At 41.0% G+C, this 18,374-nt stretch overlaps 1 protein-coding gene across 7 annotated transcripts in view; it reads right to left on the bottom strand.

Annotated features, from left to right (window-relative positions):
* Positions 1-266: 266 nt before the first annotated feature.
* The window catches only part of LOC105932410 (dystrobrevin beta), a 36,611-nt gene continuing 18,503 nt past the window's right edge, over positions 267-18,374 (bottom strand). For 5 of the 7 annotated variants that reach the window (XM_036150414.1, XM_036150417.1, XM_036150415.1 and 2 more), the window contains 9 exons: positions 11,390-11,480; positions 10,349-10,437; positions 9,821-9,934; positions 7,725-7,821; positions 7,384-7,404; positions 5,132-5,291; positions 4,822-4,911; positions 4,657-4,720; positions 1,064-1,238 (listed from right to left, as the gene is read on the bottom strand). In XM_036150414.1, the coding sequence (XP_036006307.1) occupies positions 1,127-1,238; positions 4,657-4,720; positions 4,822-4,911; positions 5,132-5,291; positions 7,384-7,404; positions 7,725-7,821; positions 9,821-9,934; positions 10,349-10,437; positions 11,390-11,480 (838 nt within the window). In that variant the 3' untranslated portion in view covers positions 1,064-1,126. Of the gene's footprint in view, positions 1,239-4,656; positions 4,721-4,821; positions 4,912-5,131; positions 5,292-7,383; positions 7,405-7,724; positions 7,822-9,820; positions 9,935-10,348; positions 10,438-11,389; positions 11,481-18,374 lie in introns of all 7 variants that reach the window. The other 2 variants (XM_012871570.3, XM_036150416.1) reach the window with 2 other exon arrangements.

The raw sequence follows: 18,374 nt of genomic DNA, 5'->3' as shown, positions 1-18,374 counted from the left end.
GTGGAAACGAGCACTAGTTTTAGAGCTAGAAGAACGCTGGGTCTTTTCTCTTCTATCCTGTCAGTTAAAGCAAGAGAGCGTTGGAAGTCAGCGGCGATAAAAACCCTTCAAAAGTTGTTACAATCATACCTTACCAGAGGCTTCGTGGTGACCCTATGCGGTACTTAAAACGTAATCGCTGTGCTAGATTTATGGTAATAGTTTTATTGCTGAAAACAATCACAGCTTGTATTGTCCTGACAGGAGCCTGCCCCCCTCGTCCCCCCCCCCCTCGCTCAGCTGCTGAGGTAAATCTCGGTGGACTCTGCTGTCGCCCGCTCCACAAATTAACCTTCAGAGGGGAAAAAAAAAAAAAAAAGGTTCCTGCTTTCATTGTCAAAGCGTGCCTTAAGATATCTGCTGTGAGGGGAATTCAAGGAGCTCCTGGGCACATTCTGCTGGTGTGGGAACCGTGAGCAGGGAGTTTGAGTACTCCTCCGGCTGGCTCTTTCCATCACATAACTCATGACAGTAAAGCAAATTCCAAAAGTATGTAAAAAAAAAAACTAAATAATAAATGCACCAAAATGAGTTTGAGTCTCCTCGAGCTTCTTCTCACAGAATTTTGCCGTGCACGTCAACACAACCGGCGTGGATTTGGAGGACACTTCCGACACCGTAGCATGTCTTCACAGACTAACAGAGGCCTGGCGTAGCATTGTGCGGCACAGTTACAGCACCTAAATCCAGACACGAGTGCAACTTCGTGCGAAACCCGAAAAGGAAAGGAAACGTCGGAGATAAACGTAAACCACTCCAAACAAAAAACAAAAAATGGCGTGACCAAGAACAGGTGGCGTCGGGACGTCTCCTTGGTGAGTGTGCTCACAGCAGCTTATGTACAGGACGATCTGCTGGAATGGGAAGGGGGAGAAAAAAAAGCACAGCAAGACATTCCCTTGCAGTCAGGAGGGAAACTGTTCGAGTAATTTTACAATTTTTTTTTTTTTTTTTTACAGGACAACAGACACACTTGCTAATTAGACACATCTTGCGAGGCGCAAAAGGTGCGAAGATTTTTCTCTTTTTTGTAACTTCACATAGTGAAATCCTTTTTCAGGGTTAGACGCATGCATTACTCTACGTGCTAATGCCAGGGGCCTCCTGCTGACGCCGAGTCTTCCCAGCTGATGACGGGATGTCCTTGCAGGCGGGGATAGGGATCTCTTCCCCTCAGTGCTTTTGTAGTCTCACTGTGCCTGGATTGCGCAAAACAGAGCGAGCGGATTTAGTGCCCCCCCCGAAAAAGTCCCGGGGGCAAATGAATGAAAACCTGTCTCAGTGGCAAGGCGCAACGACGTCCAGCTCATTTTGGACGGAGCAAAGGCAGCGGTAGGCCGTTTTAATAGAGCCAGACGAGTATATTATGAGCCGTTATTGGTGCCACGCAGATATTTAACAGCAGCCGGAGCGCCTCCGGGCCAAATAAATAAAGCAGCAACGCGGTCATTAGTGGGAGCAGATGCTGTTTCTGCACTAGGAAGTGCTTGCACTTCAGTTTTTCATTTTTAGTGCTCTTGTCATGGCAGTCAAGAACAGGTGAAAGTGCAAACACTTCATCTCATTTCATTAACTCAAGAGTCCTCTTAACGTATCGTGGGAATTGAAGCAGCAATTTTTTTTTTTTTTTTTGGTGTTGTTGGTGAGAAATGTTTCGAAACAAATTACAATTTGTTTGGTCGCTTCAGTTTATTCATCCAGTCAACAATCCAGTGTGGATGTTTGGTAACTGATTATTTCAGCAAACAAGCTGAGGAAATATAGCAGCAAACTAGACGGATAGTTATTCAATTTGCTAATCAGCATGTTTACAGAACCTTGTAAAAAGTATTGACACCCCTTGAACTTCTTAAACTTATATGTGTTTTATTGGGATTTTGTGCGATAGAGCGACACAAAGGAGCACCTGGTTGTGAAGTGGAAGGGAAATGAGAAATGGTTCGGATATATAAATAACTAAAAACAACGGTGACGTCTGGAAAAAGTGTGGCATGCATTTCTTTTTAGCATCCTTTGATTTTGTTCCCCTGAAATAGAACCTGGAGCAACAATTTGCCTTCAGAGGTCGCACAGCATCATGAAGAGCAAGGGACGCGGTGCAGGTCAGGGAGAGAGCTGCTCCTGTTTTCTTTCTTTCATTTTCTTTTTCAGTTCTCGTCCTTTCACTTTCATTTTCTTTCTTTCCCTCTTTTTCTTTTGTTGTTTTCAACATTTTTCTTTCATTTTCCTTTTCTAATTACTTTCATTATTATTCCCTTTTTATTTTTTCCCTCCTTGATTTCACTTATGGGTATCAAAGTAAGATGAAGCCTTTTCTTTTCCGTTTTGTTCATTTTTATTTTTGTTTAAGGAATGGTCTCTTTTCATTTTTTGGTGATACTGTAACTAATTTTGTTTGTGTTGCTTTTTTGTGTGTTTTTGTTGTAATTTTTTTCCCTTTATTCTTTGCTTTGGGAATTGTTCTGCATTTACTTTTTATGTTGTCTTTTATACAGTTATTTCTTTCTTTCTTGTATATTTCTTAGTTTTTCTGTCTTTTTAGTTTTTCATTGTTTTTTTTCCCCATCTCTTTGTTCTGAAAGTCTGTATTTTTTTCTTTTTTTTCTTTTTGCGTATTTGTTATAAATATTTTTCTGTCTTGCATGTTTTCTTGTTTTTTGGAGGCAATTTTTGGCTTTATTAATTTCTGTTTTTTCTAATTTTTATGTTCATTTTAAGAAAACATTTGCTGACTTTTAACAAATAAGACAGCGTATGGCTGACACTCGTATGGCTGACAAGTTTGGCCCCTTTCGGCTGCAGAAATCAGAAATGGTGACGCAACATGACGTCTCCCAGTGGGTGCACCGGCACCTATGTATTTATAAACTACTAATTATAAGTAATGAGAACGCCTTAATTTTTTATGCGAGGTTATTAGACTTTTGCCAGAAAATGTATTTTTAAAAGCAATACTTGATTTTTGCAAATAAAAGCCTAATTAGTTTCTCTCTCTCTCTCTCTCTCTCTCTCTCTCTCTCTCTCTCTCTCTCTCTCTCTCTCTCTCTCTCTATATATATATATATATATATATATATATATAATATATATATATACAATAATATATATATATATTTTAAGAATAGCTAACTTAGCTATTTTAAGAATAGCTAAGTTCCTAAGAAGAACCCGCAAGCTCCCAGAACTCTAGTAGAGGACCCGAGCTTGAGAAATGGAGAGCCGCCCACCCTGTTTTCATATTTAAATGAAATGAGTTATTTTAATTAATTATTTCCACATTTTATACTCAGTTTTTTTTTTAATTATTGAAACACTGACATAATTATAGAAAATTTGATTTATTTCATGTATATACTTCCAGGTTAAATTTCAATATTGATGTTACTGATACTGATAATGATACTTTTGGCCCTGGATACATAGTTTACTGGTGTTATTTTTGTTCATTATTATTTTTTATATACATTGGCTTCGTCAGCTGTCACCCAGAAAGAGTTTTATTAGCTTTAAGCTTAATCTCAATGACTTTATCAGGCAATGCATAAATAAAGTTTTGCACATGTCATTCTTTATGTTTTACACTGGAGATACGTTCTTTTGTGATATTAAGAATAAATGTGCACATTATGAAATATTAAATGTATTCAACTCATCGGAGTTATGTTAACTTTTAACTGTGTAAATTAACTGAAAAACAAAAGATATGTTAGAGGGAGAAAGACCACCAACCTGGTTGGGTAAGCATGCACACTTTTAAATGAACCCTTTGTTGAACGACTGTTTTCATTGTGCAGATTAGTGTCACATCATATATGTGCGGGAAGTGGAGAGGAAATTTTTAAAAGTATCATCGTCTCTACTTTTTGCCTCACCGATCATTTTAAAAAGAGTAGTGTGCATTTCTGAGAGGTACGTGTCTGTCAAGAGAGGCTTGGTTGACATTTAGAAATAAACCAGACACCCTTGTTTTGTGTCAGTGAGAATAAAATAAGCTGGTGAATCAAATGACGAGTGGTTGCCGAATCATACAGATGCTATTATAGTTCGTCGACTTTCAGCTGAAACCACGTCTTTTTACAAAGCTGTGCTGGAAAATGCTTGTGGTTTTTTCTGCTGTTTTAGACTCATTTGCTTCATTTAATAAAACCGGCACCTTCCCTGAGTTATTTGACCTTAATGATGCTGTAAAGCCATCTTTGAAGTATTTTAAAATAAAACATTCGTTTAACTGGAGGCCACTGGCGATATGAAAGCGGATCAACACAACTTCACAAATCTCTGCTTGTAAAAAAATGGAAACTCATGCCCTCATTTCCTTCCATTTCAAAATGATACACCTCTTTGTGTCGAAGGGTCTCATAAAATCCCCCCCAAAAAAACACAAGGAAGTTTGCAAATGTGACAAAAAGGTGATAAAAGTTTATGGGAAATGAGCACGTTTGCAAGGCACTGTATAGGAAATGTAACTGCATTTTCCCTCTGCCATAGCTGAAATAAAGACAGAACATGTTGCATGTCTACGTCTAAGTCTTATAGAAAAGGATTTTATACTAGAAACGTTACAGCAAGCCTGGCCTTGATCATTTCAGCTAGAAGACTTTAGGGATCAGCAAGTACCTGGACCCACCTCTGTCTCCCCCGTTCCTCATGTGGGTCTCATCGTCCTCTCCCACGTCATCCACTTTGAAAACAGAAGCCAACATTTTAGATGCAGTGATTTCCGCTCTGGGAACTGGGATTAAGTACAAGTGAAGGTTCCTTCAGCACAGCTTGGAGACAGACCTGAGTGGAGCTCTTTCACCAGCGACGACATGGTGTTTGTGATTGAGTCAGCAGCAACTAAAAGATCGTTCCGAAGGTTTCTCGGTACACCTGGGGAACAGCAAAAACGGGCCGTTATTACTCCTGCAGCACCCATCAACAGAAGAAAAAAGCTACTTTCCAGCTTTTTGATTTATGTAAAAAAAAAACAATAAATGACCCGGCTTAAGGCACTGCTTCAGATACCTGCCAACTTGAATGTCTTGGAAGCACCAAGCTTGTTAACGGTTTTAATATCTTTTTTTTCCTTAAGGTGTGGGTTCAGACTGACCCTGAGCGAAGGCCTCCAGCACGTCTCCTCCCACGCCTGCCAGGCAGTCCTGCGGCGTGTGAGTCGGGGTGGACCCGGCCGAGGTGGAGCGAATGGGCATCGGCATGGAGCAGCCGGCACCGTGGCTGGGAGAAGAATGAGGAGAGCCTCCAGACTGGGACTGCAGAAGGTAAAACCAGTCAAACAACGCTTTATTTTACACACGTATCTGGCAAATGGATTTATTTACTGCCTTATTAAACTGTTTGGGCTACATGAAGTTTCTCTGTGGCACTCCTATTTATAATGCTAGAATGAAGGCAGTTGGATTGCACATCACAAGTAAACAAGCAGAACAACAACCCTGGCACATAATTCAAATATTCTGTTTAGTCGGAGATGTCTTGAAAAACTTAACGTTAAATGTTAAAGCATCGCTTCTTTTAATAACAATAAACATTCAGGAACACTGACCAGCGACACTGCTCAAAATTTTAAAATGAAATTTTCCTATTTGTTCTTTATTATTTCATTTTAGCTGATCCAAAGCTCACTTTGCTCACTTTTTTTTTTTAGATTTTGCCAGTTGTTTCAGCAGACAACAAATCCTGGTTGCAGGTAAATTAAAGAGCAAGAGATGCACCAATCAGGCTTTTTCTAAAGAATCTGGTTTTGTTTAAAGTCTGACCTGTCAATTCTAATTTAAACCAGTTTGTTTGATTATAAAAACAACAAAAAAAGATTTTTTTTGACTAAGTTAAATTAGACAGAAAAAGATGGAATTAGAAAATGATCCATGTTTTTGAATCAAAATATCCTCAACTTTTAGCAGATTTGATTTATACTAAAAAGTGTATGCTGTTGGCTGATTAATAGAGCTGTTATGGAAATTCTTAGTTTTTATGCAGTAAATGAATTTGGAAAAAAAGTGACAATTTTAACATCCAATCCGCTCACTTCTGATCACAGATCAAAGCCCATCAAGGGAAAATTGGTCAACTCTGATCTCTGGCTGACTGATTGGTGCATCTTTACAAAAGAGGCATTCTTTTGTGACCAAACATTACAGCCAAACACCATTTAGCTGTAACGTTGATTTTACAAACGTAAACATGTGTGTAAATGGAGCTCCTTGACATTTGAAACATTCACTGATAATAAGAAGGATGGCTTCCCTCCGCTTTAACACAAAGGATCATATTAAATAGTTTCTCCTAGACTAGCAATTTTAGGTCATGTTTACACTAAACATGTCCTCTCTGCCTGTTACATTTAAGCGTCCGAGGAAAAACCCCGACCCAATCGCATTCCTCACACTATGATGTGCCCGCAGAAGATACTCTAGCACCCCCTTTCTATGCATCTGATGCTAGAGAATATGTACCTGGACCTCCATATTTAAGACATGTCAAGCAGCATTGTGGCTTGTGTTGCATCATAATAACACAATTCAGTATGTGAGCGGTACAGGACACAGACCAGAGCAAATCAAAAGCTGCAGCAATGACCTAATAATCGCATCACTTAAATCGCATACAATGATTGCAGACGCTCTGTCTGCGCTGATGAAACAATTCACTCAATTCTGCATGCAGAGTACGAATGGCTCCTATCAGAAAATAAGTCAGTCTGGGATACTTTCTGATTAAATTAGATCATATTTTGTGGACACTTTGAGATACTCCTGAACCTTGTGTAGAATACTGGACTCTCAGCCCAGCATGGTCCAATGTCCTGACACAGATGGGGGTACATTTCACACATTTGGTCCAAGTTCACACGTAATGCTTCATGTTGTAAGAAATGTGCTCAGTTTTTTTTTTTTTTTGCATATAGATGTACATATATATGCAGATCTTTCATGTAATGGATATGATGTGATGGGTGTAAAAGTGGGTCCTGTGCTGAGTCTGGAGCTTTATCTCCCAGAGAGGATCGCTGTGTCGCTGAGGCGGACAAAGTCCAGGTTGGTGGCTCAGAGCCAGGAGGCATATGAGCAGCCAGGCTGCAGTCACATTTACATCTGGGCTGGTAAAGCTGATGAAAGGAGCAGGTCTCTGACATCTGGACATGGCATTGACCGTCAAGACTAACCTTAATGCTCAGGTTCGATCAGAAGCTGTGCAGCATGACCGGGTCTGGGTCACTGAAAAATGGGCTATGTTCCTAAATCGATTTTATTAACTTGTGCAGACTGTATCTGTGAGAAGGAGGGGGGGAAGTATAGAGACATTCGACTAAGCGCTTTGCAAACTGAATTAAGAGCAACTTACAGCCTGCTTCTGCTCCTCATCCTATCAGCCAACAAAGGTAAGCAGAGAAAAAGCAAGAAGAGCGAGAGCAACAGAATTAATGAAAAAGGAAGGAGAGAGTGAATTTGGCATGCATCGCATGGCACATTCACATGGCACAACATCAAGGTAGTTTCTTGGGTTTGGAGAGGTGCACACATTTCAGCTATTCAAATCCCAATTATCTAGGGTAGATTAGCACCAACAAGCCAGTAAATATCCAGAGAAGAACAGCAGAGCCAAGGCTTTTGATGCTCTACCTGCACCAAGGTCTCATCCTCCCACCCGCAGATAAATCTTCTTGAATCAGGAGACACTTTTACCTTCAGCAGCCTCATCAGACCCTCCAGTTGGACCATCAGCTCCCGCCTGCTCTCCTGCAAGGCCGACATGCGTCTCTCCAGCTCGTCCTTCCTGTGTCTGTGGACGGCAGGCGACACGGCACGCGTTTGACATGATTCACCTGCACACGGATCTTTGTGCAAAACCAACCAAAAGACCTTTCACGTTGTTGTTATACAGTAAAATGAAAACAAAGATGTAGCCGTAATGTGGGCTCCCGGTGTGGTAGCACACATTGTGTCACAGTTTTCATTTGAATACACGAAAGCATCTTCACGTAAGTTTAAAATCAACACACGCCTAGAAAGCGATTATAACCTAAAATTTCAAATATAAAATAATCTAGACAAAGACAACAGGAGAACACCATAAATAACTAGAAAATGTGTTGCGATTGACTATTTGCTGCATAACCTCTCCTTCTCACTCTGCCAGAGCTTAGTAGGTTATTTTTATTGTTTAATATCTTGACAAGGGGGAAAAAAACATTAAAACAGCTTGAAACATGTGCAAAAAAAAGAAGAAGAAAAGAAGAAATATTTTAGCCATAAGGAGGGCAGATGAGATTTACACTTTTTGCAATCTGAGCCCAGTTAGTGCAGAAGTGAATGTGGAGTGCGGCTAATTGTCTCCCTCTGGTGTTTACAGTGTGTAACTGTCCATTTCCAGATCCTATAGGAAGATGAAATGAGACCGGAGCTCTACCCTTTAAGCACATTAAACCAGCGGTTCAGCAGCGGAGCAGAGAAGGCTAAAAAACAACAACGGAGGTTTAAAGGGTGATTGTGTCGGTGTTTGGGAATCCCATGTTTACAGGCTGTCGAATCGGCCGGTCCTTCTCCTTGAGACATCCTTTAGTCTGGGACGGGAAAAGGTCAAGCCAAACCTGGCAAGTACAGCATCTATAGTGTGCAACATATTTTTCCCCTTATAAATATCTTCTCTTTTTCTCTTTTTTTTGGTCAAACTTAAACGTTTCAAAACATTAAAATAAATTAATATAAAACAATGTCAACCCGAGTAAATATAATACACGGCTATGAAATCGTGTCTTTATTCACACCCACATGGCCATGTGTGGAAAAACCTCACTCCCCTCGTTAAAGCAAACCACTAAACATGATCGACATCATTTGATCCTGAATGTTTCAAAAGGCAACACAATGTGTACCAGTGTCACAGATGACAAAGGCATTAGTATCTATTAGTCCAGAAAAGGTTACAGAGACTTATCTAAGGCTTCCAGCCTCCAGTGAACCACAGCGGGAGCTTTTAACCACAAATGAACAAAGAGCAGTGGTGAACCTTCCCAGGAGGGGCTGAACATTCCTCCTAGAGCACTGTTCATCCATATAAAAAAACTGGAAAAAAAAACTAAAGAACTGCAGGATTCACCTGACTCAGTCATGGTCCAGGTTCATGATTGATCCAACAAAAAAAAAAACATGACATCCATGGGAGAGTCCCAAGGCTAAAACCACTGCTGACTCATGGGTTCCAACCAATCGCTGGATGTTTTCTAGGATTTTGGAACCATGAACTCTGTTTTCTACCATGAAATCTCCTGAGAGAGAAATCTCCGGCCATCGGCTGGTGAGCAGAACCTCCAGCACACTTGGTTCTGCAGCAGGACAATGATCCAAAGCACACCAGCGACTCTAACCTCTGCACAGCTCAGAAAACACCAAAACAGGATGAAGGCGCTGGAGTGGCCCAGTCAAAAAGATTGAAATGAAAAAAGGCATTTCTGCCTCTGTTGGCTTTCAGCACGATTTCTGATTTATTATTTAGGACAGAGAACACATATAAGATGTTCTTCAGGGCCCGTTCTTCCTGCAGACGTCTCTACCGAGAACCGAACCCAAGGGTGAGCAGGGCTCTGGAGCACGACAAGCTGCCGCTGTCGCAGTGAATCTGAAAACAAGCGTCTGAGTTACGACTACGTTATTTCAGCTAAAAGGAAGGCGAGCCGGAGCGTCTTCGAGGCAACGCTTTGCCCTCTATCTGTGTGGATCCTCCGGTTATTGTGGGCTATAAGGCACGTCATTCTGGTGCTGTTTCAGCGGCAGGCTCATACCTGAGGAGTCGCAGCTCAGTCAGCAGCGTGGGGTTCTGCTGGGCCTTTTCCGGAGTGGGCTGGGAGGCCTGTTCATGCTCCAAACGGAGCCGCTGGATCTCCTGCAGGATCTCCCTGATTGGGGCGGGAGAAGCAAATTCTGAGTCTGACAGTTTTGACAGTAAGCAGATAAGCGTTGCCAGCTAAAAAAACAAACAAAAAAAGACTCGCAAAAGGCAGGAAATCGGGATTAGGCCTCATGATGGACTTTTGAGTCATTGAAACAGGAAGACAGAGTGATGACACTTTAACATGTAGGCAGAAAGTCAAAGCTGAATTCAACAGCGCTAGACGATGTAGTTTTGTAAGGAAGATGGTTTTCTTCCTTACAAAAGGCTTAATACAGCATTTGGGCTGCTCAACATCTTGGTATCATCTTTTTTTTTTTATTTCTTCTAGAACGTATCAACGTAATGAGAGTCAGGATCTGAGGATCTCTGATCTAAAAAAAATGAACAACAATAAATTAGAGTCAGTAACTAATCGTACCTGTTTTTGTTCTCCAGCTCTGCAATCAGCTGTCTCTGTTGCTTGTTGGCGTCAAAGTTGAAACTCAGATCTGTTGGAGGACACTGTTGCTGCAAAAAACAAAACGCTCATTAAAACCGGCGAGAGAGGAGGAGTTCATTATAAAGCACCATGCAGAATTATTCATGCTCAATGTAATTTTCAAACAATTTATCACGCTACGAGCTCAGACATCTGTGCGTTCTACTGGGTCGTGCATAACTGAGGAGTGGAAGGAAAAATACTTTTTTTTTTTACTAATAAAAATCTGATAAGTGTGCTCCCCTGAGACTAAGTAGAACTGCATTTTGTCACACCTCAATAAATCCCCAGGTTATGTCTCTATGAGTTTTACAAATCTAGAAAGTGACATTTTTGCAAATTTTTCTCATAAAAATAGCCAAAGCTCAGTAAAATTTTTATGGAGAGCCTGAATATGATTTTATTTCAAAGCTTTGCAGCTGCATGTATCTAAAAGAGTTTGTGGAGGCTAAAGCGAATACTCCCTGCAGAAGGACATACAGTTTGGCTTCCCTGAAAAGATCCTTTACAGTGCTTATACCTTTACTTGGCCCAGCCTGGAAAGCAGACTTAATCAAAGAGGGGTGTAATGGTACATTAGCTGATATAGGGGCTGCAAGGAGACCCTGTTTGTGTTGAAAACGGATCCTGAACTGTTTCCAGATTTTAGGTCGTTCCCCGGATGAAGTTTTGAGGTTTTAAAGAGACAAAGAGGCAAGGGTACAGTTGCAATAAGCAGCAATGTAAAGATAAAAAAAACCTCCACATAGTTGTCATAATGCTGTGTCCTGACGTTGGGATACATGAACACTAACTTTCAGAGAAAAGCTTTTAATACTGCGGGGGTTTTTTTGTCACTGATAAACTTCTCTACAGTTTTCCAACAAAGAGACAAACAATAAAGAAACAACTCCATACAAGACACAATAACTCTTTATCTAAGATAAAGCCTCTTAGGGTTTATCTAATAAAACCCTAAGAGGCTTTATGTGAGGGACTTACTGCTGAATTGCCGGCCTCAGCTGCCAGGCGCGCGGCGTATCGCGCGATGAGCCGGTGCTCTTCATCCAACCGGCTGGGACTCTCCAAGACGCTGGGTTAAAGTCAAACACAGAGCAACGCGTCACACACACATGATCACTGTAACGGAGCTCTAATGTATGCAAACAGAACAACCAACATCATTATATGATGTCGATTGTATTTGATTTTAATGCACTTGACTTTGAGCCGAGAATTGGTAGAAATTGAGTAACGACTGATCAGAACAACGATATGATGATGATCGGATAAGCAGCATGCCAGACACATTCATGACAGTACCAGCGCCTGCTCTGGTCATTTTAGCCGTGAAAGGAGATTTCAGATAAAGCAAAAAGGGTTAAAAAATGATCATGACATATGGTGCGGGCAGATGATGGGACATATGCTGCTTTTTCCCTGCAGGTCATCTGCAATGAGGAGGGAATGAGAGCGCAAATTGTGTGGGGAGCGATCCAACTTCTACTGGAGAGTGACCAACAGCCAACAAACTCGTTGTGGTTGCAAACCCACTGCATCGACACACCTTCTGAAAAACAGAGCCTTTCCGTGTCCCACGTTGGATTCTGAGCAAGTAGTTGACCCTTACGGATTCTTCTGTTTGCTTTTTTTCCACACTAATGTTTCAGATCACCAAAGGTATTTTAAAACCCATACAAAGATAGCCAGAGTTAATCCATAAAGCACTTTTAAAAAGACGGTTTTATTTATTAAAGGGGGGGGGAACTAATTAAACCTAAGCTAATAACTGGCTGTGTCACCCTTGGTGGTAACAGCGGCTATCAGATAACTGAATATGAGTGGGTCTAGTTGCTGTGGAGGAAATTTGACCTGTTGCCTTTTGCAGAATTGCTTCATCGGAGGGTCTTGAAACCTAAAAGGCATATTTAAGATTATGCCACAGCACCTTGACTGGATTTAAATCCAGACTTTAACTAGGTCGTTTCCAAACCTTTGTATGTCAACCCAAGTGCTTTTTAGCTTAAAGTCACAAAGCTAAATTGGCATTTTCCTTCAGGATTTTCTGCCGGAGGGCAGAATCCATGCTTCCATCAATTACATCAAGTTGTCCAGGTCCTTAAGCAGCCTAGCACTGCCAGACCATTACACTATGATACTGTCCCCACCATGTTTGACTGTGAGCATGATGCTGTTTTGTTGAAATGCCATGTTAGTTTTAGGGCAGTTGTAAGTTTCATCTTTGTGCCAGTTTACAGGATACCTTCGGGATAATCAAGATGGGTTTTTTTGGTCAAATCTGTGCTGGGTTTTAATGTTGTTTTCAGTCAGCAGGGGTTGGCCTTTGAACTTTCTCATGGATGCCATTTTTACTCAGTCTCTGTCATATTGTTGAAGACATGAACCTTGTCCCTAACCGGGGCAGGTGTTGCCTGCAGTGCCTTAGATGTGGTTCTTTAGAGACATCCTGGTGGAGTTGTTGATGTTCCCTTGGAATAATTTTGGCAGGCCAGCCATTCCTGGGAAAGTTCACCATTGTTAACATGTTTTCTCTATTTGTTGAAACTGGCTCTCACTGTGATTGGCTGGAGCCCCAAAGCCTTAAAAGGTCCCTTGTAATCCTGTCCAAGCTGGTAAATAATATGTTGCTTTTTGAGATCTTTCAGCCTACTTCATGTTGTCAGACAGGTTCTATATACCATATTTTTAGACTATAAGGCCCACTTAAAATCCTTAAATTTTCTCAAAAAATGATGGTGCACCTTATATGTGATTAAAGTTGTGCTTACTAACCAATTTTATGTGGTACAATGCACTCAAAAATCTGTTAAAATGTGTAAATATGACTTTGGTAAGCAACAAAGTCGCTCGATGGATATTCGGAGCATGACGGTACACTGTGTCACTACCTGATCGGATCCCTGAGCTGTCTACAAGACTGCCTGACTGTAATGTCGAAACTAGAAGTGCATTCATGCAAAGGCTCCCACATACTGGGGCGTTCCGCGGAGGTCTGTGCGTACTTGAGGTGTACTCAAGGGGGACTCTGAGCGGACTCCACGCATACAGGTACGTGCTACACTGTAAACTTCTCGGAGGCAAGAAGTCTTTACATCGAACTGTTTTATATGTGACACCGAGCTTGATACACTGAGCTGCTCCAAGCAGGCGGTCGCAAGGACGTGTGGCATCACAGTCCGTCTCTGTTCTCACTGACAGGTGGGAGCCTGCTGAAAAAGAGACAGCTCTAGGTGCTCAGCTAGCTCATTACACATTTTACCATCCGTTATGCTGCTTCGTCCCACTGGCAGAAAGCGTGTGAATTGTAGGAATTTGACACAAGAAATATAGACAACAGTACGCTCCACAATAAAGGGTAAAACATCCGCGGAGAGTCAGGGTGGAGTCTGACTAGCTCACAGTATGCGCACAGTACGCCCGAGCGTGTGGGAGCCTTTAGACAGCCCGCGCTAGCAACAATAAACCTAGTAAGTTAATAAAAATTATTATTGTTACATTTATTTTGGCCTTATGTTAGAAGCAGGGCAGTGTAGTCCAACTTCTCCGTCCACCCGACAGAAAAGGATAGCTTTCTCTCAGGAGAGAGCTGTGTACGCGGAGGGGCGGAGTGATATTACACACTTGGGAAGAATATTTATTGCACCTTATAAATACGGTAGGTGATCTGCCCTGTAACAATCAGGGCAAAGTGTGGCAAGTAAAAATTGAACCAAAGACCCTGGTTGGTCCCAGTAAATTTATGATTCGACATGTGGGGTGGGGGTGTGATTATATTTTCATATACAGTAGGTCCAGTTTGGTTTGTATAGCTATTTTACCTTAGTATATAAAATACTCATTTGAAAACTGTGTATTGTTCTCACTTAGAGTATCTGTCTTTGATATTAGAAATTCTTTTGATGAACTGAAACATTTAGGTGGGAACAAGGAAAAAAATATATGAGACATGTAACTAGAAAAATGCTACGCCACAGCCTCGTAAAACGGTTGGTGTACTGTGATAATTGTAACTACTTTATTATTGCATAAATAACCGCTGAATGAACCGAGGTAGGAGCCAAAGTATTTGGCAGATCTTTTTAAGGCCTAAACGTTGTGTCACAAACTAATGGAAAAGAAGGTCATCTTATGTGTGACATGATGAAAAAAACATCTTGCTAAATGGGTCTCTTTCTGAATAATTCACAGACTCGCAGATGCTGTGGTTTCTTGTAATAGTATAGCGACACATGAGGGAGCTGCATAACCCTTGACTTTTCTACTGATTTTGTTATATCCCAACCCCAACCAAAATGTAATATTTTTTAATCCTACCATATGTGTTGGATCTGGATAAAATTGTCTCAGTTGGTGAAGTTGGTAAAAATAACTTTAAAACTAAAAATTTGCATGTGCATATCTATCCACCCCTTTCGCCCCTAAAATGTTCTGGTGCAACCAATTGCCTTCAAAAGTCCCATAATTAGTGGAAGGAAGTTTACTTTTGTGCAATGTAAGCCTCGCGTGTTCGCTTGCTATAAACACACCTTTCTGCAACAGGCATCACACAATAAAGACCAAGGGGCTCTCCAAACAAGTCAGGGACAAAGTTGTTGAGAAGTACAAGTCAGGGTGAGCTTATAAGAAATATCAAAATCTTTGATGTTCCCCTGGAGCACCATTAAATACATCATCTTCAAACAGAAAGCACATGGTGCCACAACAAATCTGCCAAGAGAGGACCACCCACCAGAACTCACAGATCGGGCAAGGAGGGCATTAATCAGAGTAAGAGCACAGAGACGAAAGTTAACCCTGAAGGAGCTGCAGAGCTCCTCAGCAGAGACTGGAGGATTTGTCCATATGACCACAATAGGCCTGTTTTCTAAACAATGGAGAAAACTCTTTAGCAATCGGTTTTGAGTCCATCTTGTCAGGCTACAAAAAGTCAAAAATGCCAAGGGGGGTGAATACTTTTGCTGGCAACTGTGCTTTATTTTCGTCACAGATGAAGCATTTTTCATCAACATCTGAAAAATGTCGAATTTTTTCAACATCTTTCTTTGTCCTACATGCGGTCATGTCGCTTTCTCTGAATGATTTTGACCAAACTTGAATTGTCTACTCGAAATTTTGGAGCATCATATTGATAGTGTGGTTTCTTTACAGCTCTTCTCCCAGATTCAGAGTGTCATCTGGACCAGGTAGCTGTCGGCAGGTTCCTAGTTTGGGGGCTCCAATAATATATATAGGCTGGCACAGAAAGTCAATATGAGCTTAGGTGAGCGCTATTTTTGGAGCATTTTCACTGCTTCACCTTGCAATCGAACAGCCCTACCCCACAGGGAGCTGAAGATGCTGCATTTATCTTTACTTAAAATAAAAAGAGATGTCAAAAATAGTCACTTCATCCACCGCTGCTTTGTGAGGTCACGTTGCATTATTGCATGACTTCAAAACAAAGTTATTACAACAGCAGAGTCAAGGCAAAGTTACTTTTATGTCCTGCAATGTTAAATGACACACTTTCTTAAGTTTGCATTTATTAGGTTACACCACCTTGCAAATGTATTCAGGCCCTTTCAACCATGTCAAATAATTTCCCGCCACAACCACAAGCTTCACTGAATTCTATGCGACAGACCAACGCAAAATAATGCAGAGCTGAAGCGGAAGGACGCATGCTATTCAATGTTTTAACAGCAGAAAAGAGTTTCTGCTGTTAAAACATTGTTTCTCTTTATATTATTGGGTCATTCTAAAACACAAATATCCTTTCATCTAAACCAGTTCTTTGTAGCTCTAACTGTATATTTAGGGTTATGCTCCTGGAAGTTGAGCCTTTGTGCCAGCTGTGAAGCCTCTAACAAGCTGTCCTTCAATGCTGATCTTTAATACTCTTCCCTCCATATTCACGTCAAAACCTTGACTAGCTTTCCTGCATCTGCTGGGGAAAAAAAAGCCTCCCCACAGCTTGATGCTGCCATTACCGTGTGTCTCAGTGGGGAGGTTGAATTTTGGCTGGTGTGAATTATTAGTTTTTCTCCGCATGTAATATTTACCTATGAGGTAAAAAAGTTACCTTATTCCATATGTTTGCTGTGTCACCTTCATTTAAAAACCTGTATCCTTTTCCTTCCACTTTCCAATTATTTGCTACTTTGTGTTGGTCGGTCACATAAAAACCCACTAAAATACACCAAGGTTTGTTGTTGTAATGTGACAAAATGTGGAAAAGAATATATTTAGGGGGAATTAACACTTTTTTCAAATCACAGCATATGAAACATTGAGGAATTCACATTGGTTATTCTTGAGGCTTTCACAATCAGGAGACAACAGAAGTCAATGAATCTCATCCATCAAGCTCTGCAGCAATCAGATTTAAAATAGAGTCCATCTAAAACAGTTTTCATTCCTAAGCAACTATTGGATGGTTACCAGTTGTGACTAGTTTCTTTAAGTAATTTCAAATACTGTGTTTTGCTTGGTCCTGTGAGATTAATGGAGTCCAGGCTTTGGTTTGAAGGATGTAATACAGCAGATGAGGTTTTAATCCTGGCTAATCAGAATTTTGACATTCGGATGAAGACACTTTAAATGACCACTATCAGTGCCCCCGACTAAACTCAATTCCCTACTCATGTTGTTAAAAATTGTATACGCCGCACCCCCGTCAACCCATGCCGCTACAATGTGCACCAATAATTGTGAGAAATTTCAGCTTTTTGGTTTGATTGGCTTCCAAATATATCTTAGAAACCATGCACATTATTTAGCTGATTTAATGACTCTGATGGTGCATTCTCTGTGTTCACGGGAGTCGGATTTTCCAATTTTTCTGTTGGAACAGGAACAAGTTGCAGTATGGCTTCCGCACATACAGAAGGTCATAAATGGTTTTTTTTCAGCAACTAAATGTTGCCAATATAAACTATTTATTAGCAGCTGTGACAGTTTGTATCTCTCTAAACTGCGTAACACAATTCTATAGAATAAGTATTTTCTCTTAACACATTGAAACAAGACAAACACATCATTATCAGCTTGTATTGCTCATAGCAGTCGGTACCAAGATACCCATGCCAATATCTAATGTCACTGATGTCTGACTTGCAACTAGAATGCTCTGAACCAAGGTAGGATGTCACACCCAGCGTTGAGCTCTGACTTCTGAGTGTTTTTCTGATGTTTACACGAGAGACTGAATTGGCCGCTGCACCTGTCTGTTTCATGCGATGTGGTCTGCCCAATTTGTTTCACACAGGCAGAAGAGAGCGCTATGCAAAGGCCAACTGAGACACTATTCATTCAATTTTATGACGCTCGAAGCAAAGAAGTCTGTTTACAAAACACAGTCAACTGGATTCCGTGCTTGAAAACGGAGAGTAAATATGCTACCATTAGCTTAGCAGTTCAGCTAATGTCAGCAGCCAGGAGCAAGTCGAGAGTTTACTCAAAGCTGTAGGTGAGAGTCAGATAAATCTCTTGCAACATAAGGTCGTTCTGCAGAAACTCCAGCTTTCGCTGTCAAGAAAAAAAGAAAAATACCGCAGCATCCGGAAGCTCATGGTGAGTGGGGCACAATCACAATGCTAATGTGAATCATGCAATACTGATGAAACATAGCATTTTACTCTACTGGATGCATGGCATTAACTTTAATGAAGTGCTGCACTGGGTGTCAGTTTCAATAAATGCCTATCAATGGTGACTCGGTTCGGTATATGGGGCTGACGAACTTTGGATCAGGACATCCCTAATTTGTTTCAACACAGTGTGACTGAAACACAGCTGAGTACAGTTAGTCACCTGTCTGTGAAAGCTGAGTTCAATCTTTTCAAAATGTTTTCCACCGCTTTTCCCATTTCGGCATGACTAAACTCAAGCGGAGCGACGGGGAGCTTTGCATTATTCAGCAGGAACATATTTGACTCCCTGGGCTTTCATGTGACAACGGGCGAGAGAATGCTGGGAAATCATAACA

Source organism: Fundulus heteroclitus, chromosome 19, assembly GCF_011125445.2.
Source record: "Fundulus heteroclitus isolate FHET01 chromosome 19, MU-UCD_Fhet_4.1, whole genome shotgun sequence".
Lineage (NCBI taxonomy): Eukaryota > Metazoa > Chordata > Actinopteri > Cyprinodontiformes > Fundulidae > Fundulus > Fundulus heteroclitus.
The sequence above is the reverse complement of the archived record's forward strand: the minus strand, read 5'-3'. Positions and strand labels throughout refer to the sequence as shown.